This window comes from Schistocerca cancellata, chromosome 1 (genome assembly GCF_023864275.1).
Source record: "Schistocerca cancellata isolate TAMUIC-IGC-003103 chromosome 1, iqSchCanc2.1, whole genome shotgun sequence".
Lineage (NCBI taxonomy): Eukaryota > Metazoa > Arthropoda > Insecta > Orthoptera > Acrididae > Schistocerca > Schistocerca cancellata.
In genome coordinates, this window is record NC_064626.1 from 287,667,339 (window position 1) to 287,692,553 (window position 25,215).

Consider the following 25,215-nt stretch of genomic DNA (forward strand, 5'->3'; position numbering starts at 1 on the left):
CATTTTTATTATACTCCTTTACTATGTTTATTAACGACTTAGTTTCCAGCGTTATTCAGTTCATGTTGCATACATCTATTGCTTAAACTGTGACCGAGTTTATACGACATTATTTATTTTATTGTGTTATTTTTATGATGTTTGAGTCTGAATAGTTTTCCAGCACTATTTATTTCCTTATGCCTGCCGTTGATGATGTCTGTTGCCACACTCTAATTTCGTTATAAAGAAATAGTTCACAGGTGAACCGTCGGATGTCAGTGTCCAACGGGGGCAGTATTGTGGCAGGTGAGCACGTTGCTAAGAGCAGGTCCGCTAATGAGCTGATTGATCAGTCTTTTTTTTTCTCCCCCTTCCCTGACGGGGACGGGAGAGCTGCTTGAGGGCTTGGATTACGCTTCTCCGCCTTTTACCGTACAATTTTTTTCTTTACTTATTCATGTTTCATAGGAAGGCCTCGAACCCGATGGTGGGACTTGATTGAGGCTGATCTAGTGACCAGTGGATGATGTTCTCCGTGAACAGGTGTGTTTCGAGAGGACGAAATGGAAGAGGCTCATTACCCGGGAAACTGGAACTGTTAAATGATGATGATTCATATTTCATGCAAAAGTACAGTTAATAAATTCTGACAAAACAAAAATGAAACTAGCTTTGAACGTGATATTGAAAAACAATACAGTACTCTGCATGCGTAAATTATAAAATTAGTAAAGCAGTAGAATGTTGATGAATTAATAAAAGGAGACCTCAGGTTTCAATCGTTATCAGTTTGAAGTTGAAAGGGATACTTAACATATCAGTTCGCTACAAATAATTTAGTGACGGTACTGAATCAATAAAATTAGTGCTAAATGTTTGGAGGTGACCCATTTACGTGTTTTGATGTAAGTGTGTGGTGTTATATTTATTTTGAGTGTGTCTGTGTTGGTCGCGTTCTCTTAGGCTACTGTTTAAACCAGTTCGCAAATCGAGCAAAGTACTAAAACTAAGGAGTAACTCGGGTACATGGGGTTCGGGAGTAGTTATATAAATTAAAGACTAAGTTATACATAGCAGTAGTATCGTTGGCGTATACGTACATGTGTGCCATGATAGGAGATACATTTATTGCTCTTTTTGTGCCGTTTTACAATACTATGCTAATAGTGGTCAGCTATTGGTGCGAGGCGGGGATAATTTTAGCATAATTTACATTTGAATTTGGAGTACAATTGAGAATTTGTTGCCTGTCACAGCTACCCTCGATTCTCCGCCACGTCCTACGGTCAATATATGGAAAAAATTGGAAATTTGTGGTAAGGTCTTATGGTACCAAAATGCTGAGGTCATCGACCCCTAAGCTTACCCACTACTTAATCTAACTTAAACTGACTTACTCTGAGGACAATATCCACACACACACACCCATCCCAAGGGAGGACTCGAACCTTCGACGGGGGGGGGGGGGGGGAGGAAACCTCGCTCGCCATATGGAGAGAGGCAGTAATGGGCAGTTACTAACTTTTAATCTACCCTAGGTTTTATGGCTAATTTAACTCTAATATGTGCGTGTGCATGTGCATGTGTATGTGTGTGTTGTGTGGTTAGTTGTCTCGGTTTTGGTCTAACCGGGGGCGGGAGGGGGGGGGGGGCGAGGGGAGGTAGTGGGACCTCTCGGATTAAGAGTTCCATACTGGCGGCAAGGTCCAGTTATCCTTTGCTGGTGCTGTTGGCTACTGTGTTCGCTGCTTGTGTATATCTGAATGTGGGTCGTCTGTTTGTACGTGGTCTCGTTGTCAGGACGTCTTCCATGTCTGGACGTTTCGTTATTGTGTGTCTTCTGTAGTCTGCTCTAAGTCTGGTCAGTCTGATCTCCAGTGACTCCACCCCAGTGTGTCATAGACCGTACTCGTCACTGGGTGTTAGCCTCGGCAGTCTGGAGATGCTACGTAAGAGTCGTCTTTTGTTTGAGTAGACTCATTCTGCTATTTGTTAATGTCCAACGGTTGTTATGCCCCCTAAGGGTACTGTGGCATGTCTTGTATGTGCAAATTGCCATTTGGTGTTCGCAGACTGACCTGAGGTTGGCATGGTCTTTCATCTCTTCCCACAATCCCTCCGCCCTGCCGGTCTGTCCGCTGTCAGTGCATAGCATCTCCTCCACATTCCTCCCGCCGACGTACTACTGCGCCGTCGATTCGTAGCCAGGTACGCATGATGGCGGCACCTCTCCCCTTTCTCCGGCAGCCCCTACAACCAGCTCGTTACGGGATATGTCCTTCCTCTTCTTAATCAAACCGAGCGAGGTGGCGCAGTGGTTAGCACGGTTCAATCCCGCGTCCGACCATCCTGATTTAGGTTTTCCGTGATTTCCCTAAATCACTCCAGGCAAATGCCGGGATGGTTCCTTTGAAAGGGCACGGCCGACTTCCTTCCCCGTCCTTCCCTAATCCAATTAGACCGATAACCTAGCTTTTTGGTCTCTTCCACCCAAAAAATCCAACCCAACCCCTACCTCACATTCATTGCGGGATCCAGTTCCCTACTAAAGATGTAGCCACTACCACGACTGCTCAACGGTACCCTTACTCGACTATTTAATAACACCGTCCAAGATATTAGACGTCTGTGTCATTACGCTAGTAGGGTTATAATCCGTTCCATGTAATTCCGGTAGGCAATGATCCTTGACTGCCCATATGTGCTGCTGCTGCAATCGTATGTGTCATTGGTGTTATCGCCAATGATCTCAGACTATACACAGCGTCTGAGCTATATTGTCTTGCCACACTGGAAGGGTATCTGATAGACCCCGAATATTTTTAGTCCGAGATCGTCTTTGACACTATCTAGCAGTTACCGTGTTTTAGTTGGTCTTCACTTGGCGTTTTCGGAGAACTCGATTTATTTTGCAAAAACAGACATAATGTCTGCAGGGATGCCGCAATCACTTTTTTATGCAATGTTACTTATAATCCGTCTTGATTGCAAAATATTTATTCACATGACCGGTTTCGGTTCCTCTAGAACCATCTTCAGATCTGCGATTTCGGTTACAGGCGTAGCCCGTCCACACTCAGCAACCTTCACATGCTGTGAAGTGGGAAAAGCCAACCCGGGCACTCCTCACAGGAGTGCTCTGGATATGCGATCTGGCAGCAGTACAAGAGGTCGTATGGAAGGTAAGCGGGGCACAAGCTGCTCGAACGGAAGGTCTGAACCCAAGTCGGAGAAACACGAAAAACACACTCTTTTTCTTATTTGCGGAGACGCTTGGAACAGCATACACTGGTAGCATGTATAAAAAAATTAATCAAAATACAGCGTTAGAGACAAGCTTAGCAATCTGAACCATAAAACAAAGACTTGGAACGAATGTTTAGACAGACTTTAACTAAAGCAAAATATCAATTGGCGAAATCATAAAACATTAAACATTTTTCAATGTAGTAAAACAAGAAAATTCGGATACTTGAAAATATACGAACACACAGGATCCATAAATTTACTTAGGCTTCAACAAAATGTGGTAGTGTGCGGCCCATTTACAATATTAATCTGGCGTGACTCAACTCGGCGCAGAACAAGATTCTGCTGCTCATCAACTATTTGCTCATTGATTAGATGGAAGGAAATTTTCTCACAATGTTAAGAACAGTGCATGACATGGCGATCACGAGTTGGTTCTTCTAATTGGCCTAGGCACCGGGGTACACTTGGAACAACTTCAGCAATTTTACACAGACTAATTGAGTTTATCTAAATACACCAAACAGTAATTAATACATCATACTCTTACTTCTGCTAAACAACAGGCTAGTGTGAACCAAGCAATTAAGACTTACGGTTAACAAAACTTTAAAATTTAGTTTAAGTCAGTGCTTACGAAGGCAACAATTCAAATGAGCAAACTTTACAGGCTGGATTAAAAGCTTTTCAAAACTTTAAATAGATCTTCATACACTCCTGGAAATGGAAAAAAGAACACATTGACACCGGTGTGTCAGACCCACCATACTTGCTCCGGACACTGCGAGAGGGCTGTACAAGCAATGATCACACGCACGGCACAGCGGACACACCAGGAACCGCGGTGTTGGCCGTCGAATGGCGCTAGCTGCGCAGCATTTGTGCACCGCCGCCGTCAGTGTCAGCCAGTTTGCCGTGGCATACGGAGCTCCATCGCAGTCTTTAACACTGGTAGCATGCCGCGACAGCGTGGACGTGAACCGTATGTGCAGTTGACGGACTTTGAGCGAGGGCGTATAGTGGGCACGCGGGAGGCCGGGTGGACGTACCGCCGAATTGCTCAACACGTGGGGCGTGAGGTCTCCACAGTACATCGATGTTGTCGCCAGTGGTCGGCGGAAGGTGCACGTGCCCGTCGACCTGGGACCGGACCGCAGCGACGCACGGATGCACGCCAAGACCGTAGGATCCTACGCAGTGCCGTACGGGACCGCACCGCCACTTCCCAGCAAATTAGGGACACTGTTGCTCCTGGGGTATCGGCGAGGACCACTCGCAACCGTCTCCATGAAGCTGGGCTACGGTCCCGCACACCGTTAGGCCGTCTTCCGCTCACGCCCCAACATCGTGCAGCCCACCTCCAGTGGTGTCGCGACAGGCGTGAATGGAGGGACGAATGGAGACGTGTCGTCTTCAGCGATGAGAGTCGCTTCTGCCTTGGTGCCAATGATGGTCGTATGCGTGTTTGGCGTCGTGCAGGTGAGCGCCACAATCAGGACTGCATACGACCGAGGCACACAGGGCCAACACCCGGCATCATGGTGTGGGGAGCGATCTCCTACACTGGCCGTACACCACTGGTGATCGTCGAGGGGACGCTGAATAGTGCACGGTACATCCAAACCGTCATCGAACCCATCGTTCTACCATTCCTAGACCGGCAAGGGAACTTGCTGTTCCAACAGGACAATGCACGTCCGCATGTATCCCGTGCCACCCAACGTGCTCTAGAAGGTGTAAGTCAACTACCCTGGCCAGCAAGATCTCCGGATCTGTCCCCCATTGAGCATGTTTGGGACTGGATGAAGCGTCGTCTCACGCGGTCTGCACGTCCAGCAGGAACGCTGGTCCAACTGAGGCGCCAGGTGGAAATGGCATGGCAAGCCGTTCCACAGGACTACATCCAGCATCTCTACGATCGTCTCCATGGGAGAATAGCAGCCTGCATTGCTGCGAAAGGTGGATATACACTGTACTAGTGCCGACATTGTGCATGCTCTGTTGCCTGTGTCTATGTGCCTGTGCTTCTGTCAGTGTGATTATGTGATGTATCTGACCCCAGGAATGTGTCAATAAAGTTTCCCCTTCCTGGGACAATGAATTCACGGTGTTCTTATTTCAATTTCCAGGAGTGTATTATGTAAAAATAACTATAAACCACATTTAAACGGTGGGTTAAAATAGAAAAATATGTATCCTGAGGCGCCTTAAAAGATGAGTTAAGAAACTCTTCAAAAGTTCAAGCACAGTTTACAATTGTAAAGTTACGCTGAAACCTCCTTTCAAAGCGGAACTAAACCTCTCAAACTTTAAACTCATGTTAACAATTTGACAATAATAAGGTTGCACTGAGCCACCCTCAAACGGTGAACACACTGTCTTCCAGATCAGCTTCATTTCAGGAGCAGAAGACACAGAATTACAATTTCCAACTATTAATTAGGGAGTTCCGTTGAATGTATCACTCTGGAGGGGTCTAAGAATGCTGGTAGAACCAAGTAAGACCAAATAACAACTATGCAGATGTGGTATAGGAAAATACAGTTAGTGTGGGCAGCGGAGCTTTAACAGTAATCACTAATGGTGAGAACTGAGGAACAACTTCCAAACCAGTAACGTCCAAATAAAGCGGTTCACCAATGTGGGTAGCGGCCAGCAGAGAATCTTACACGGATTCAGTACTGCAAGAAATTCCATGAGGCGCCACACATTGCCCTGACCGAAATCCAGTTCTGCCATGCGACAGCTACTCCTGCGTAGTGTTTCGACAGCAACTCGTCTGTCTAAAGCCACCACTGCAGCCCAGATGCGCTCGTTGCCCGCGACGCTCCTTCAAGGCAGTCCTTACACATGCAGCCAGCCCTACTCCCTGTCTGTTGCTAGTGAACACTGCCTGTCCATCAGCTCCTCTACTGACTCCCCCTACAACTCTGTGATGGCTCCGACTTAACACTCTGCCAAACCAAAGAGCCCACTGATAGACATGTAGTCTTGAGGTAAAACCTCAGGCCAACCATATGGACTCTATTTACTCGTAACGTACTGAGCCGTGCACGGCTTGTGTTTATCCCAGTTATTGTTTGTCATCTTCTATTACGGTACTGCCGCCTCGTTATCTTATTCCATTTACTGGCGTCACTAACTTCCTGCCTTACTTGCCGTGAGCGGCAGCAGCAGCACGTATCGATAAGTGCACTGTCGTACCATGTCTGGAGCGACCGATAGTATTTCCGGGTCGTCGTGTGTCTGGCAGTCAGTTGGAGACGGACCAGCAGTGAAGTCCAGACGCAGCAGCAGTGAAGGCGGGGACAGAGCGCCGGTGAGGCGCCGACAGCCAGTGCTCGCCGACCGCTGGCGACACACATGAACTGTCCGACGGAGCGAGGTTGGAGCGGGACGCAGCTGGTTGGTCGTCTCACGGCCGACGTATACTTGGCCCTTTCACCGGTTCCGGGCCTGCGCAGTTGGTCGGTTCGCGTGAGCAGCGAGGAAGTCTCCGCGGCGCGTAGTTTGGCCGGTGCCGGTGCCGGCGTTCACGCGCGGTCGGAGTGTGAGGGGCTGTTCCCATTGCTACGAGGTCCGTGGCTCTCCGATACCGGACACGAAAGTTAAGTTATCCTGTCGCTTGGTCCGTTGACTGTCTGTCAGTTGGGTTGCCGTCGGATTGAGAATTGTTGGCCCGACTGCCTGTCTCACCTAAGCGAGCGTAAGTGTTTGAATTCCAGGCCGACCCTCGGAACTTTTGAACGCCCTTGGGTGTACTCCCTTTTCTTGTTTGTTCTTGTTGTTTGTACTTGTATGGCTTTTAGCCGATTTTTATATTAAAATTGTTTTGCCCTTAAGGCGTAAGATTCTTAAGGCCTTCAGCCTAAATTAAAGAACTGTTTCACGCAAGGCCATTGGTAGTTTAAGAAAAAAATAATATTATGGACTTTAAGTGTTAGGCCTTCAGCCGATCTGAATTCAAATTGTTTGCTCTGAAAATCTCAGATTCTTTGTGCCTTCAGCCTAAATAAAGAACTGTTGTAAGATAAGGCTTGCCTTTGAAATTTCTGATTATTTAAGTTATTGGCCTTCGGCCGTTTTTAAATTAAAGTGGCTTTCAGCCGGTAATAAAGCCCCAAAGATTAAAGCTGTGTGTTTAAAAAAATTGGGCTCTTGTAATGTTTGATCAAATAATAAAGTTGTATGTTCGAGTGTAACTGACAGCCCCTTATTTTGGCCCCTTTTCACAATTTAAACTACTGTCCTGCGGTAGAAGCTGAGCGTCTCACACAGGTATCAAGAAGAACTGCTGCATGCTGGCTTTAGTGATATGGCCGTCAAGCTGCAACACTGAACTGACAAAAGGAGGCTGCTGCTGTTCACCATAGTCGTGAGATCCGCAGGCAGTCTTAAAACTGTGAGAAGAGCTGAGGAGATCTCCTAGCTTCAGAAGCTGTTAGGCTTCCCTGCCGACATATAGGCTGTCCAGTCCAGCCTGGAGCACGTGGCAAAGTACTGCCGCAGCACAGAAGAAGTATGTCAGATTCTCTGGCGATCACGACAGTTGCAGTTGCTACAAGACCAGAGAAGGGAGGCCAAGACGGGACAGTTGTGGTGGACCCCTTGTTGCCAACTGGCACAGCTGCCAGTCTTACTCAGGCTGCAGCCAGACGGAATGGGGGATGGCAGCGCCAGCGAAAAAGGCTCACCAGAGAAGACGGAAACGCCATCAACTGACGGACTCTAATCTGACGCAGCAGAGAGGCAAGCCGAACTCGGACTCTCCTGCCCACAAATGACTGGAATATTCTTCCATCGAGAGTGATGAGTGGGGACTGCCCTCGTATGGTAATGTAGCAGGGCCTGAAAAGGTGAACCGTAAAAGGAGAAAACGCCGCCATCTGCCACAGCAGACAGGCATCTCATTTTCCCCAGTCTATGAACTGTCGGAATGAATGGTTCAAAAGGCTCTGAGCACTATGGGACTTAACATCTTAGATCATCAGTCCCCTAGAACTTAGAACTACTTAAACGTAACTAACCTAAGGACATCACACACATCCATGCCCGAGGCAGGATTCGAACCTGCGACCGTAGCAGTCCCGCGGTTCCGGACTGCAGCGCCTAGAACCGCACGGCCACCGCGGCCGGCTGAACTGCCGGAATAGCCAAGAGTGAGAGAAGTGGCTGGGACCAGCCGTGACCAGAGAGGTGGCAAGCTCTGCCTGAACAACGTCAACTACAGGTCACGGCAGTGTGCAGACAAGAATCGAAGTCGCCCTGAAGAATCCCTGAGCAGATTCCGTAGAGTCAGTTTTGCATCACATGTTCCTTCAGTTCTCCGGAATTCAAACTGATCTTCCCCCAGGTCGGCTTCTACGAGTTTTTCCATTCTTATGTGAATGATTCTTGATAGTAATTTGCAGCCGTGGCTTATTAAACTGAAAATTCGGTAATTTTCACACCTTTAAGCACCTGCTTCCTTTGTAACTGGGATTTTATATTCTTCTTCTGAGGCTTTTTCGCCTGTCTCGTACATCTTGCTCACCAGATGGAAGAGTTTTGTCATGGCTGCCTCTGCCAAGGCTATCAGTAGCTCTTATGGAATGTTGTTTACTTCTGGGACCTTGTTTCGACTTAGGTCTTTCAGTGGTTTGTCAAATTCTTGACGCCGTATCACATCTCCATCCTCATCTTCCTCTAAGTCCTCTTCTATTTCCATAATATTGCTCTCAAGTGCACCTCTCTTGTATAGACCCTCTGTATACTCTTTCCACTGTTCTGCCATCCCTTCTTCGCTTAGTACTGGTTTTCCATCTGAGCCCTTGATATTCATACAGGTGGTTCTCTTTTCTCCAAAGGTCTCTTTAATTTTCCTGTAGTCAGTGTCTATCTCACCCCTAATAATATATCGTTCTACATCCTTACATTTGTTCTGTAAACATTCATGCTTAGCCATTTTGCTCTTCCTGTCAATCTCATTTTTCAGACGTTTGTATTCCCTTTCTCCTGCTTCATTTATTGCCTTTTAATATTTCCTCCTTTCATCGATTAAATTCAATATCTCTTGTGTTACTCAAGGTTTTCTACTCGCCCTCGTCTTTTTACCTACTTGATCCTCTGCTGCCTTCACTATTTCATCTCTCAGAGCTATCCATTATCTTCTATATTCCTTTCCCCTGTTCTTGTCAAACTTTCCCTAATGTTCCCCCGATATCGTCTACAACTTCTCGTGATTTCAGTTTATCCGGATCCGTCCTCTTTTTTCAGTTTTAATCTGGATTTCATGACCGATAAACTGTCGTCAGAGACCACATCTGCCCCTGGAGATATATTGCACTTTAAAATTGGTTCCTAAATCTATGTCTAAACATTATATAATCAATCTGAAATCTTCCGCTGTCTACAGGTCTCCTCCACGTATACAACTTTCTCTCATGATGCTTAAACCAAATGTTAGCTATGATTAAATTATGCTTTATGCAAAATTCTACCAGGTGGCTTCCTCTCTCATTGCTTTCCCCAGTCCATATTCACCTACTACTTTCCTCTCAGTTCCTTTTAATACTGTCGAATTTCAATCCCCCATAACTATTTTTGGCTCCCTTAATTAACTGAATAATTTCTTTTATCTCATCATACAATACATTTCCTCAATCTCTTCCTCATCTGCGTAGCTAGTTGGCATATAAACTTGTGCTACTGTGGTGGGTGTGGGCTTCGTGTTAATCTTGGCTACAATAATGCGTCCCCTATATTGTTCGTAGTAGCTTTTCTGTGTTCCTAGTTTTTTACTCATTATTAACCCTACTCCTGCATTACCCCCATCTAATTTTGTATGTATAAACTTGTATTCAGCTGACCAGGAGTTCTGTTCCTCCTGCCACCGATCTTCACTAATTCCCATTTTATCTAACTTTAACCTATCCATTTCCGTTTCTAAATTTTCTAACCTAACTGCCCGATTAAGGGATCTGACATTCCACGCTCCGATCCGTAGAACGCCACTTTTGTTTCTCCTGATGACGACGTCATCCTGTTTAGTCCCCGCCCGGAGATACGAATGAGGGACGATTTTATCTCCGGAATATTTTAGCCAAGCGGATGCTATCATCAGTAAACCATACAGTAGAGCTACACGCCCTCGGGAAAAATTACGCCTGTAGTTTCCCCTTGCTTTCAGCCGTTCGCAGTACGAGCAAAAGCAAGGCAGTTTTGGTTGATTTACAAGTCCAGATCAGTCAATCATCCAGACTGTTGCCCCTGTAACTACTGAAAAGACTGCTGCCCCTCTTTAGGAACCACACGTTTGTCTGGCCTCTCAACAGAAACTCCTCCGTTGTGTTGTATGTATCATGTAGTATGTAGGCGTACAACGACCAGTAGATGGCACTCATAAACGCTACTTGGTGGAGAGGTTGAGATGTCAGTGCAAGTGTAGTGCCAGCGCGGCATGACGTGAGCGCGACGTATTCCCCTCACACTGCCTCACTGCCCCTCACGCGCCAGCGTCCAACGCACCGGGAGTCGACGGGCGGAGCTTGCTTCCTCTGTTCCCTGCAACCTCTTACAGTTCGTTCACTTACTTGTGACATCATGTACCCCAGATTTTGAAGTCTTAAAACATATCTCGTTATCTTTGGAAGTGGAGTCACAAAACTCCTCCTTCCTGGTTGTGATACCGTTGTACATATTAATAACCAATTATGAACGATCATGCCTATCGGCATTTATCTACATCTACTTCTATTCTCACCAAGCCATCTTACGGCATATGGCGTGGCACATGGTACGTCTCGTGACACCACTATCATTTTCCTCTGCCTTTTCCATTCGCGAATAATTCCCAGAAACCGAGACTGTCTATGAGCCTCCATGCTAGCTCGAATGCCTTTAATTTCACATCGTAGATAATTCGCTAGCCATATGTGGGAATAAGTTCTGCTTCCTGACCCTTCTTGAAACGTACCATTCCGACTTTTAAAAGGTAATTTCTCTGTGCTGCACAACGATTTTTTACATCTGCCACTGGCCTTCGATCATCTCCAGGCCGCTCTCGTTCTTAGACAACTAAATTGCGGCCAGATGCGCCGCATATATTTGAAAATGAATATATATATATATATATATATATATATATATATATATATATATATATATATATATATATATATACTCATGGAAATTGAAATAAGAACACCGTGAATTCATTGTCCCAGGAAGGGGAAACTTTATTGACACATTCCTGGGGTCAGATACATCACATGATCACACTGACAGAACCACAGGCACATAGACACAGGCAACAGAGCATGCACAATGTCGGCACTAGTACAGTGTATATCCACCTTTCGCAGCAATGCAGGCTGCTATTCTCCCATGAAGACGATCGTAGAGATGCTGGATGTAGTCCTGTGGAACGGCTTGCCATGCCATTTCCACCTGGCGCCTCAGTTGGACCAGCGTTCGTGCTGGACGTGCAGACCGCGTGAGACGACGCTTCATCCAGTCCCAAACATGCTCAATGGGGGACAGATCCGGAGATCTTGCTGGCCAGGGTAGTTGACTTACACCTTCTAGAGCGCGTTGGGTGGCACGGGATACATGCGGACGTGCATTGTCCTGTTGGAACAGCAAGTTCCCTTGCCGGTCTAGGAATGGTAGAACGATGGGTTCGATGACGGTTTGGATGTACCGTGCACTATTCAGTGTCCCCTCGACGATCACCAGTGGTGTACGGCCAGTGTAGGAGATCGCTCCCCACACCATGATACCGGGTGTTGGCCCTGTGTGCCTCGGTCGTATGCAGTCCTGACTGTGGCGCTCACCTGCACGGCGCCAAACACGCATACGACCATCATTGGCACCAAGGCAGAAGCGACTCTCATCGCTGAAGACGACACGTCTCCATTCGTCCCTCCATTCACGCCTGTCGCGACACCACTGGAGGCGGGCTGCACGATGTTGGGGCGTGAGCGGAAGACGGCCTAACGGTGTGCGGGACCGTAGCCCAGCTTCATGGAGACGGTTGCGAATGGTCCTCGCCGATACCCCAGGAGCAACAGTGTCCCTAATTTGCTGGGAAGTGGCGGTGCGGTCCCCTACGGCACTGCGTAGGATCCTACGGTCTTGGCGTGCATCCGTGCGTCGCTGCGGTCCGGTCCCAGGTCGACGGGCACGTGCACCTTCCGCCGACCATTGGCGACAACATCGATATACTGTGGAGACCTCACGCCCCACGTGTTGAGCAATTCGGCGGTACGTCCACCCGGCCTCCCGCATGCCCACTATACGCCCTCGCTCAAAGTCCGTCAACTGCACGTACGGTTCACGTCCACGCTGTCGCGGCATGCTACCAGTGTTAAAGACTGCGATGGAGCTCCGTATGCCATGGCAAACTGGCTGACACTGACGGCGGCGGTGCACAAATGCTGCGCAGCTAGCGCCATTCGACGGCCAACACCGCGGTTCCTGGTGTGTCCGCTGTGCCGTGCGTGTGATCATTGCTTGTACAGCCCTCTCGCAGTGTCCGGAGCAAGTATGGTGGGTCTGACACACCGGTGTCAATGTGTTCTTTTTTCCATTTCCAGGAGAGTATATATATATATATATATATATATATATATATATATATATATCTTCTACTTATAAGGGTCTCAAACTAACGAGCAATGTGATACGTTGCACGCCAGATATCCTGTGAGTGAATTAAAATTCGTTAAGATTCTTCCAATGTATCGTCTAGGCCATACCGGCTTAGGTCGCCCTGTATAGTTAGTCTAAGATGCACTGATGAGCCAAAACATTATGACCACCTGCCTAATAGCTTGTCTGACCGTCCTTGGAACAAAATACATCACTGATTCTGCATATCAGGCATCCGACATTTTGTTGGTAGGTTTGTGGAGGAATGTGGTATTAGATTTACAATCACAGGTCATGCAGTTCACGTAAATAACTGGCCGGTAATTTGCGTATGCGGTAATAGCGTCATATAGCGACTCAGATGGGTTCGGTAGGATTTACATTAGACCAATTTGGTCACCGAGACATCAATGCGAGTTTACTGTAATGCTCCTAAAACCACTGTAGCCGGTTCTGGCTCTGAGACATGGTCATTCAAACCGCTGAAAGACAACATCGCCGTCGAGATAGATGTCAACCGTGAAGAGATGTAGGAGATTCGCAGACCTCAGCGGATCTTCGATTACTATCACAGGTCTCACGCAAGCGCAGTAGAATGTCTCCCACAGCATAATGATCCTCCCATCAGCCTGTGTCCGTGGCGCGCTGTACGTTTCAAGTCGCCATTCACCTCGATGACGGTGTTGTGGAGACGACCAGAGATCTAGAGTAGCAAAAATGTGAATCAGCCGAATTGACGACATGTCTCCATTGATCGACGGTCGAATCTCGATGGACCTGTGTCCAGTGCAGGCTCTGCGCAGTAAAAATCTACCTTTGTCAAAGTCGCTTATCTCAATGAATTTCCCCACTTGCACCCCATATGTTCGCCAGGGTGATCCTCCGGCTGTCTCTGCTCCACTTACGTACACTACTGGCCATTAAAATTGCTACACCACGAAGATGACGTGCTACAGACGCGAAATTTAACCGACAGTAAGAAGATGCTGTGATATGCAAATGAATAGCTTTTCAGAGCATTCACACAAGGTTGGCACCGGTGGCGACACCTACAACATGTTGACATGAGGAAAGTTCCCAACCGATTTCTCATACACAAACAGCAGTTGACCGGCGTTGCCTGGTGAAACGTTGTTGTGATGGCTCGTGTAAGGAGGAGAAGTGCGTACCATCATGTTTCCGACTTTGATAAAGGTCGGATTGTAGCCTATCGCGATTGCAGTTTATCGTATGCGACACTGATGCTTACGTTGGTCGAGATCCAATGACTGTTAGCAGAATATGGAATCGGTGGGTTCGGGAGGGTAATATGGAACGCCGTGTTAGATTCCAACAGCCTCGTATCACTAGCACTCTAGATGACAGGCATCTTATCCGCATGGCTGTAACGGATCGTGCAGCCACGTCTCGATCCCTGAGTCAACAGATGGGGATGTTTGCAAGACTACAACCATCTGCACGAACAGTTCGACGACGTTTGCAGTAACATGGACTATCAGCTCGGAGACCATGGCTGCGGTTACCCTTCACGCTGCATCACAGACAGGAGTGCCTGCGATGGTGTACTGAACGATTAAACGGGGTGCGCGAATAGCAAAACGTCATTTTTTCGGATGAATCCAGGTTCTGTTTACAGCATCATGATGGTCGCATCCGTGTTTGGAGACTTCGCGGTGAACGCACATTGGAAGCGTGTATTCGTCATCGCCATACTGGCGTATCACCCGGCGTGATGGTATGGGGTACCCTTGGTTACACGTCTCCGTCACCTCTTGTTCGCATTGACGGCGCTTTGAACAGTGGACGTTACATTTTGTTACGACCCGTGGCTCTACCCTTCATTTGATACTTGCGAAATCCTACATTTCAGCAGGATAATGCACGACCGCATGTTGAAGGTCCTGTACGCGCCTTTCTGGATACAGAAAATGTTCGACTACTGCCCTGGCCAGCACATTCTCCAGATCTCTCACCAACTGAAAACCACTGGTCAATGGTGGCCGAGAAACTGGCCCGTCACAATACGCCAGTCACTACTCTTGATGAACTGTGGTATCGTGTTGAAGCTCTATGGGCAGCTATACCTGTACACGCCATCCAAGCTCTGTTTGACTCAAGGCCCAGGCGTATCAAGGCCGTTATTACGGCCATAGGTGGTTGTTCTGGGTACTGATTTCTCAGGATCTATGCACCCAAATTGCGTGAAAATGTAATCACTTGTCAGTTCTAGTATAATATATTTGTCCAATGAGTACCCGTTTATCATCTGTATTTCTTCTTGGTGTCGCAATTTTAATGGCCAGTGGTGTACTTTTGCTATCGCGCCAGGTGCCCGCAACGCCACCTGGCGGCATCCAACGTAGCGATGGGCAGTGGTCATAATGTTTTGACTTGTCAGTGTATTTTACTCTTGTTACTGCTTACATTGTTTTATTGGCAGCTGTGTTATCGAATAAATGTGGGTCTTTCCGCCCGTTTATGCACAATACCTATTTTTTTCTATTGGGTCAATTGCCACCTTTACCACAAGTAGATTTTCTTCAGTTCTTTATGCATTTATTTACACATTTACGCTGCTGTGACTTCGCTATCTATAAAGCAACATCTGCGAACAGCTTCAGAGGTCCTTTAACGTCATACACTTAACCATTTACTACATATAAGTATAGCTGAAGTTGTGAGAAGGCAGGAAATTAAGGAAATGGGACCTGGTTAAATTGAAAGCCCAGAGATTAAGATTTTCAAAAGGAGCACTGGGAAATGACTGACTGAAAAGAGGAAAAAGAATACAGTAGAAAACGAATGGGTAGCTTTGAGATATGAAGTAGTGAAGGCAGCAGACGATCAAATAAGTGAGAGACAAGACTAGTAGAAATTCTTGGACATCAAAGGATATATTGAATTTAATTGATGAAAGAAGAAATTAAAAACGCAGTAAATGAAGCAGGCGGAAGGGAACAGTAACATCTAAAAGTGAGATTGACAGGAAGTACAAAACGGCTAAGCAGGAGTGGCTGGTGGACAAATGTAAGGATACTCCATGTATAACTAAGGAAAGTACAAGTAGATACCGCCTATAGTCAAATTAAGGAGGCCTTTGGAGAAAAGAGAATCAGCTGTATGGATATCAAGAGCTCAGATGGAAAAGTAACGCTAAACAAAGAAGAGAAGCCTGAAAGGTGGAAGGGATACATAGAGAGGCTGTACAAGGGAAATGAATTTGAAGGCAGCTTTATGGACAGGGAATAGGAAGTAGATGACGACGAGACGGAAGATATTATACTGCGACAAGAATTTGAAAGATCAATCTTAGAAGGTAGCTTAAGAAAAAGCAAACTTACGTTTATAGCATTTGTCTGTTGGGATAAAGCTTATGAGAATGTTGAATGGAATACATTCTTCAAATTTCTGAAGTTATCAGGTTTAAAATAGGGTTAGCAAATGATTATATAACACTTTTATGTACACTGAGCAAGCATTGAAGCAAAGTGAGGAAGAAATTGGATAAGGAAGAACTTTGTGGTTTGCTGACGACATTGTAATTATGTGAGAGGTAGCAAAAATACTCGGAAGTGCAGTTGAACGGAATAGACAGTGTATTTAAAGAAGGATGAAAGAAGAACATTAGTAACAGCAAAACAAGGGTAATGGAAGGTAGTCGAAATAAATCAGGCGATGCTGAGGGTATTAGATTTGAAACGAGACAATAAAAGTAGAAGATGAATTTTGCCATTTGCGCAGCAAAATTATTTATGATTGCCGAAGTAGAGAAAATATGAAATGCAGAATGCGAATGGCAAAAAAAAGTGTTCTGAAGAAGATAAATTGGTTAACATCGAATATGTTAGGAAGTCTTTTTTGAAGGCATTTGTCTGGAATGTAGCCATGTGCAGAAATGAGACGTGGACGATGAGCAGTTCAGACAAGAAGAGAAAGAAGCTTTTGAAATGTGGCGCTACAAAAGAGTGCTGAAGATTAGGTGGGTAAATCGCGTAACTAATCAGAAGGAACTGAACAGAACTGAGGAGCAAAGAAATTTGTGGCACAACTTGCCTAAAAGCAGGGAGCGGTTGATAGGACACATTCTGAAACATACGGGGATTGTCAATTTAATGTTGAAAAATGGCTCTGAGCACTTTGCGACTTAACTTCTGAGGTCATCAGTCGCCTAGAACTTAGAACTAATTAAATCTAACTAACCTAATGACATCACACACATCTATGCCCGAGGCAGGATTCGAACCTGCGACCGTAGCGGTCGCTCGGTTCCCGACTGTAGCGCCTAGAACCGCACGGCCACTCGGGCGGCGATTTAATGTTGAAGGAAAGTGTGGGGGGACCAAAATTACAGAGGGAGACCAACAGATGAGTACAGTAAGAAAGTTCAAATGGATGTGGATTGCAGTAGATGAAGAGGCTTGCACGAGACAAAGTAGCCCGGAGTGCTGCATCACACCAGTCTTAGGATAGAAGACCTCAACAACAACAACAACAACAAAAACAACTACTACACTTACGGACATGAAGATTAAGGTTTCCGTGTTGTTCCCAGATTACTTAGTCCAAACGGCGGATGCCGGAAAAGTACCTTTGAAAACGACACTGCCGATTTCGTTTCCAATTCTTTCATAATCCGGTCTTTTTCTCCATCTCTAATGACGCTAAGTTCTAAGTACCAACAACAGTAACACTCCTAAAACTATAACGCCTGACATCAATTTCAATCATTTATGGGATTCTTACTCTGGGGTTGCAGTTACTTTTGGTCAAAAGGAGCTCATATAGTCCGGTTTATACGTTTCATAGCTAGCATTTTATTGACTATAGCTTCCAATTACGTGCTCCTCCTTCAAGCCTCAACTTTAGATTATGACACTTAAAACTCGTCGTGTCGGAAACGCTTTGACAAACTGAAAACACCAGTTCCTGCAAGATACCATCTCAAGTTTATATGTATGTACAAATTTTCTGCGGTAAACAACCTTCTTTCTTAGCAGATTACTTGCAACACCCTTCCTTGTCGCCATATTTCTCTTTTCACTGATAGTAAGACTAACTTGCCCCAAAAGATTCCTATGGCTGTACTTACCATAAGGACTGGTGACGTTGATGAGGCGGCCCTTGGACTTCTTGAGGAGCGGCAGGAATGCCTTGGAGACCCTTATGGCGCCCATCGTGTTTACGTCCAGCACCTTCTGGAATTTCTCCAGTGGCGTGATATCAACTTCGCCGCAGTCGCCGATTCCTGCGTTGTTTACCACCGCCCATAACTCTAGAATAAGAACGAAAGTATAGCGTACCTTCAGAACGCATGTTTTGTCTGATAGAGATATACAGGGTGGTCCATTGATAGCGACCGGACCAAATGTCTCACGAAATAAGCATCAAACGAAAAAACTACAAAGAACGAAACTCGTCTAGCTTGAAGGGGGAAATCAGACGGCGCTATGGTTGGCCCGCTAGATGGTGCTGCTATAGGTCATGCGGATTTCAACTGCGTTTTTTTAAATAGGAACCTCCATTTTTTATTAAATATTCGTGTAGTACGTAAAGAAATATGAATGTTATAGTTGGACCACTTTTTTCGCTTTGTGATAGATGGCGCTGTAACAGCCACAAACGTATAAGTACGTGGTATAACGTAACATTCCGGCAGTGCGGACGGTATTTGCTTCGTGATACATTACCCGTGTTGAAATGGACCGTTTACCAATTGCGGAAAAGGTCGATATCGTATTGATGTATGGCTATTGTCATCAAAATGCCCAACGGGCGTGTGCTATGTATGCCGCTCGGTATCCTGGACGACGTCATCCTACTGTCCAGACCGTTCGCCGGATAGTTACGTTATTTAAGGAAACGGGAAATGTTCAGCCACATGTGAAACGTCAACCACGACCTGCAACAAATGATGATGCCCAAGTAGATGTTTTAGCTGCCGTCGCAGCTAATCCGCACATCAGTAGCAGACAAATTGCGCGAGAATCGGGAATCTCAAAAACGTCGGTGTTGAGAGTGCTACATCAACATCGATAACACCCGTACCATATTTCTATGCACCAGGAATTGCATGGCGACGAGTTTGAACGTCGTGTACAGTTCTGCCACTGGGCACAAGAGAAATTACGGGACGATGACAGATTTCTTGCACGCGTTCTATTTAGCGACGAAGCGTCACTCACCAACAGCTATAACGTAAACCGGCATAATATGCACTATTGGGCAGCGGAAAATCCACGATGGCTGCGACAAGTGGAACATCAGCGACCTTGGCGGGTTAATGTATGGTGCGGCATTATGGGAGGAAGGATAATTGGCCCCCATTCTATCGATGGAACTCTAAATGACGTAATGTTCTACCGTTGTTTCTACAAGACGTTTCACTGCATGACAGAATGGCGATGTACTTCCAACATGATGGATGTCCGGCACACAGCTCGCGTGCCGTTGAAGCGGTATTGAATACCATATTTCATGACAGATGGATTGGTCGTTGAAGCACCATACCATGGCCCACACGTTCAGCGAATCTGACGTCCCTGGATTTCTCTCTGAGGGGAAAGTTGAAGGATATTTGATATCGTGATCCACCGACAACGCCTGACAACATGCGTCAGCGCATTGTCAATGCATGTGCGAACATTACGGAAGGCGAACTACTCGCTGTTGAGAGGTATGTCGTTACACGTATTGCCAAATGCATTGAGGTTGACGGACATCATTTTGAGCATTTATTGCATTAATGTGGTATTTACAGGTAGTCACGCTGTAACAGAATGCGTTCTCAGAAATGATAAGTTCACAAAGGTACGTGTATCACATTGGAACAAGCGAAATAAAGCGTTCAAACGTACCTACGTTCTGTATTTTAATTTAAAAACCCTACCTGTTACCAACTGTTCGTCTAAAGTTGTGAGCCATACGTTTGTGACTATTACATCGCCATCTATCGCGAAACGAAAAAAGTGGTCCAACTAAAACATTCATATTTCTTTACGTACTACACGAATATGTAATAAAAAATGGGGGTTCCTATTTAAAAAAACGCAGTTGATATCCGTTTGACCTATGGCAGCGCCGTCTAGTGGGTCAACCGTAGCGCGATGTGGTTTCCCCCTTCAAGCTAGACAAGTTTCTTTCTTTGTAGTTTTTTCGTTTGACGCTTATTACGTGAGATATTTAGCGTGGTCACGATCAATGGACCACCCTATAGTTGTTCTGCATCAAAACTAGTTATGTTGTGAAAGGTTTTCCTATCCAGTCGATTTTCACCAACTGTAAATGTAAGCATGCTCGAGCGTATTACCCAACCCGCATTTGTGAGGAGGTAATACCGCAAGGCGAAAGATTATGATGTGTTTTATTATTATTTAATTGATCCAAACTGATTTAGACAACAAAATTAATACTTTCATCATGTTACTCCATTTCCTGAACTCTTTCTCTTCCTCATCAACTTACCAATCATGTCTCGACAGAAGACCTACAAATATACCTACAACTTTCGCTCTCTCGTCGCGAACAAGGCCCTGGTGTCTTTTCCCCTCGATAATACCACACTCGTGATAGAACCAAATCGTAATAGCCTACAGTACCGTAACTACAAATCACCCACTTCGTTACCGAAGATACTGACCTACTCTTGATTAATACTGTAGAGCATGGGAAAGTTGCGTGGTCAGATTAAGGGACGATGCCGAAGAAAACGAAAGCTACTTTTTTAGAATTGTAACATCTTGTTTCGGTCAGCATGTTATGGAAATGCTCAGAGAGATTAATGGGAATATAGGTAAGTTATATACTATTTTATTTACTACTTTTTAAAACCATATCATGTACTAAATGATGGGTGTGTCTGTGCTGTTTCATTTCGTAAAGAAGATCTCACACGTAAAATATTTATTGCGCAATTACTTTGATCATCTGAGATCGGTATTGACAGTTTACACGATACACTGAAGAGGATTGCAGAGCTTTAAAAAATATTGACTCTTGTTGAATGTATGGTGGAATATATCGTACGTTGTATGGATGCTTTTGTGCAATACATATCAGTTTCTGTTGAGACCAAGAGAAATTCAATTAACTTCGAATGCATTTCCGCACATACCTGAAAATGTGTAAATACATATGTGTAAGGAAGCACAAAGTGATGCTTCGAAGAAATGAATTTCCTGATTGATGAGGAAGCGCCAGCTATCTCATCGTCCACAACAGCAGAGGAAAATAAAGGTCATGGTGTTACGAGGGTAAACAGAAATTTTTGTGTAACTTCTAGCAGGTAGAGAACTGGCAGATAGGAACAGATTAGGTGTCCAGTGGGCGTCTATGTATATTTTTCCTGAAAGCAGTTGTCACATCACAGATATAAGATCATACAAGCTTTCAATGAGCATCATCGATTATTTTTCTTTGCCAACAGTATTTACAGTTGAGAAATACACAGAAAAGACCACATGTACACGATAAATTATACAGATTAATTTGTAACTGTCGTGTTTTACGAATCTGTACTGCTTTGAAAGCGTATCTGAGCCATTGAAATATTCAGAGAGGACTTCTCGGACTTGCGTCGTTCGTTCTGCATAACTTTTACTTTTGTTTTACAAAACAAGTGGCATAGTTGCAGTACACACCGACTTCGTCGAGCGCCATATTTGCTATGAAAGCTGAGTCCTAACTGGCGTGTGCTGGAGATGAATATTGGCCAATAAAACTATGCTCTTCTTAACCTCGCATTTTCGGGAAATATATTGTCAAAATATTATTGTGTTAATGGCACTGAGCCTGTGAGGCCTGGTTAGGTGTTTGCTAGTGTCATAGAATGGGATTTTTTGGATGGTATTTTTTTTTTCTCCTCAGAATGCCTGAAGATGGAGGATTAATCCTCTGAAAGCGGTAGAAGATATCTAAGATCATTGTGGCAAAAGTGGAATTTGATTTACCGTTTTTTAAAAGCATGTAATGTTTGCAAGAACATGCCTGAAGTTCTGAAATACCTGCGCCAGTTGTGTCCGAGAGCGCCGCTTCGACGCAGACCACGGCGTCAGCCACCTGCTGGTCTGAGGTGACATCTAGCGGCAGCACGCGCAACCTGGAGGAGCAGTCTGCGGCGAGTCTGCGCGCACCGGTACCCTCGGGGTACAGGCAACTCGCGAACACCGGCACCCCCAGCCCGTCCAAACGGCGCGCCAGTTCGTGCCCGAAGCCAGAGTCGCATCCTGCGCAGCACCATAAGGCTAGAAAATATGCCACTCCTCGGAGCTAATACTTTCAGTAAGACACGCCAAATCTAGTTTTCTGAGACGATATCTATCACAAACGCTGTATTCCTGTCAAAATATGGTTCATTCTTCAACTCAGAAACCTATCCTCTGTTATGCCAGTCCCGCCTGGATATCTGCACCCCCCCCCCCCCCCCACCTCCAAACTCAACAAGTCGCTCCAGATCCTTGAGCATCATGCACTCCGCCTCGCCTTCTGTATACGCCTCCCGTCCCCCACGCGGATCCTCTATGACCTGATTCCTTTCCCCCATCTGCTCCTATTCCTCAAACATCTCCGCATGCTCTACACCTCCCGCCGCCTAGATCCCCCTCACCCCCTGGCTGCTCCTCTCCTCTCCCATCCCCGCCCCCTGCCACACCTTCACTGTTGTGTCCCCCCTACCCTCCATCTACACACCCTTCATCTCCTTTCCCAAGGTGGTTTCCATCAACTCCTCCTCCCGGATGATGCCCTCTCTCCCTCCATTTATCCCTCCTATCAACTTTGATCCTCACCCCCCCTCCATTCCTCCGTCCTTTCCCTGGCCTCCCTCTTCCCCGTCTTCCATCCTGTTTTCTCCCCACCTACCCTCTCCCTACCTTCCTTCTCCCCCCCCCCACCGCCGGGTCCCTCCTCTGCCTTCCCCACTCCCTGTCGCATCTGCCCAGCACCTCCCACCCCCTTCTCTTATGGGTCCTCATCCTCCATCGGCTTCTATCCCCCCCCCACCCTTCGTTTTTCCTCTCCTTTTCCCCTTTTTATTTTCCCATCATCTGTCCATGTTCCTCCCACCTGCCCTCGGCTTTGGTATGTCATATTTGCCAACTTAGTGCAGTGTTCAAGTGAATGTTCAGTCTTGTTCGTCTTTCGAAAGTATTGCAAACAGAATCATGCTGTCGCTGGGTGTGAATTTTATGTCTCTTGCGAACAGAAACCAGAGTGTCGCTGTGTTTTTTAATTGTCTGTCTATTATTTTACCTGTCTGCTTCATATGTTTTTTATTAGCATCATCATCCCTTTGTTTCTATGTTTTATGTTCCACGATTTTTTCCGCCATGTTACCATTTAAGTCTCAGATTTTATCACCTGTTTTTATTATTTATTATCTTCCTCTTTTTAAAACAAATTCTGTAGACTGAAGAGCGGCATACTAAGCTACTGCCAGCCCGCCCCCTTCGGGGGGAATCGAAACTCAACAAAGGAAAAAAAAAATCAGAATCCTAAGTACCTTCAAATGCCTCTACTCTCGTGCTCCATCTCTCACATCACTTTGTTTTACCACTGTTGACATGCCGTTCGAGCATAGCAATGTGTCGACCATGGTGTTCGGTTCCGTAGGTTAGCTTCTGTAGTGACATCATTTTCAGTTCGATAGCCAAAGGTGCTATTCTGTACACTACTGACAAGGGAACCTCCCCATCGCACCCCCTTCAGATTTAGTTATAAGTTGGCACAGTGGATAGGTCTTGAAAAACTGAACACAGATCAATCGAGAAAACAGGAAGAAGTTGTGTGGAACTATGAAAAAAATAAGCAAAATATACAGACTCAGTAGTCCATGCGCAAGATGGCAACATCAAGGAGAATGTGAGCTACGGAGCGCTGTGGTCCCGTGGTTAGCGTGAGCAGCTGCAGAACGAGAGTTCCCTGGTTCAAGTCTTCCCTCGAGTGAGAAGTTTACTTTCTTTATTTTCGCAAATTTATGATCTGTCCGTTCGTTCATTGACGTCTCTGTTCACTGTAATAAGTTTAGTGTCTGTGTTTTGCGACCGCACCGCAAAATCGTGTGATTGTTATTGAAGTCGCGAGCTATATTTGCTGGATTCATATTGCCCACGGAATACATCTCACGTATTTAATGCTCTCTCGTCCAAAATAGCGAACAGTCAACTGCCAGCCAGGGAGTCTCGTTAGCAGGAACACTCTCTCTTCCGTGCGCGGTAGTCGACTGACGAGTGTTTCGATGTTTGTATAGGTGTAGCGTCCCCAATGGTGTAGCGCAGTTACCTCACATCGGACGGACGGACGGACAGATAATAATTGTCTAAAAATAAAAAATTAAACTTTTCGGTCGAGGCAAGACTTAAACCAAGGACCTCTCGTTCCGCAGCTGCTCACGCTAACCACGCGACCGCGGCGCTCCTGAGCTCGTACTATCCTTGATATTGCATATCTTACGCATGGACTACTCAGTTTGTATATTTTGCTTATTTTTTCATAGTTCCACACAACTTCTTCCTGTTTTCTCGATTGATCTGTGTTCAACTTTTCAAGGCCTATCCACTGAGCCAGCTTATAACTAGATCTGAGAGGGGTGCGATGGGGAGGTTCCCTTGTGAGGCCTGTTAACGATCGATCCGCCTGCCGATTATTCGTTTACTGTACCAAGAGGCGGTGACGTATCGGTAAGGCCGTTCGTTTGGTTTGATGTGTTTCGATTACGGAGATAATATGTTATTTTAGAAGAACTAAGCCAGCCGGGGTGGTCAAGTGGTTCTAGGCGCTACAGCCTGGAACCGCGCTATGGTCGCAGGTTCGAATCCTGCCTCGGGCATGGATGTGTGTGATGTCCTTAGGTTAGTTAGGTTTAAGTAGTTCTAAGTTCTAGGGGACTGATGACCTCAGAAGTTATGTCCCATAGTGCTCAGAGCCATTTAGAAGAACTAAGTGACTTTTATTTTGGATTTAGTAATTAGGTTTTACTGAAGAATCACTGCGAAGCATCCAAGTGGAAAGTGAATCCATAAATGTTATTACACAAACATTTCAGCCGAGATTCATTGCTGTGTACACAGTGCACACAGGACTGTTGAAAAGAAGGCCAGACGTAGGCAAGGTGGTTCATGTAAACGTGGCTCCATTTGACAAAATAATTTTTGGCATGAGACGAATCCCTTTCAAATTCCTGAGAGCAACTTTGTGGCGAGGTGCAGACTGAACAGGGAGGCGGCCTGTAATTTGATTGAGGAAGTGCTGCTGTAAATGAAAGCCCATCAACGAGCTGCAGTATTTTGCACCTGAAAGTACATTTGTTCGGCAGGTCCTGAAATGGCTTTATTAGTTGGACAATTCATCAACTGTAATGGT

The 25,215-nt window shown here is 45.8% G+C and overlaps 1 protein-coding gene across 1 annotated transcript in view; it reads right to left on the bottom strand.

The window, feature by feature from the left end:
• Window positions 1–25,215, bottom strand: part of LOC126170472 (11-beta-hydroxysteroid dehydrogenase type 2-like) — a gene marked incomplete at its 3' end in the record, with an annotated part of 61,888 nt that overhangs the window by 11,424 nt on the left and 25,249 nt on the right. The window contains exons 3-4 of the mRNA XM_049920731.1: window positions 21,861–22,082; window positions 17,951–18,133 (exon numbers count right to left, since the gene is read on the bottom strand). Coding sequence (XP_049776688.1) covers window positions 17,951–18,133; window positions 21,861–22,082 — 405 coding nt within the window. The remainder of the gene's footprint in view (window positions 1–17,950; window positions 18,134–21,860; window positions 22,083–25,215) is intronic.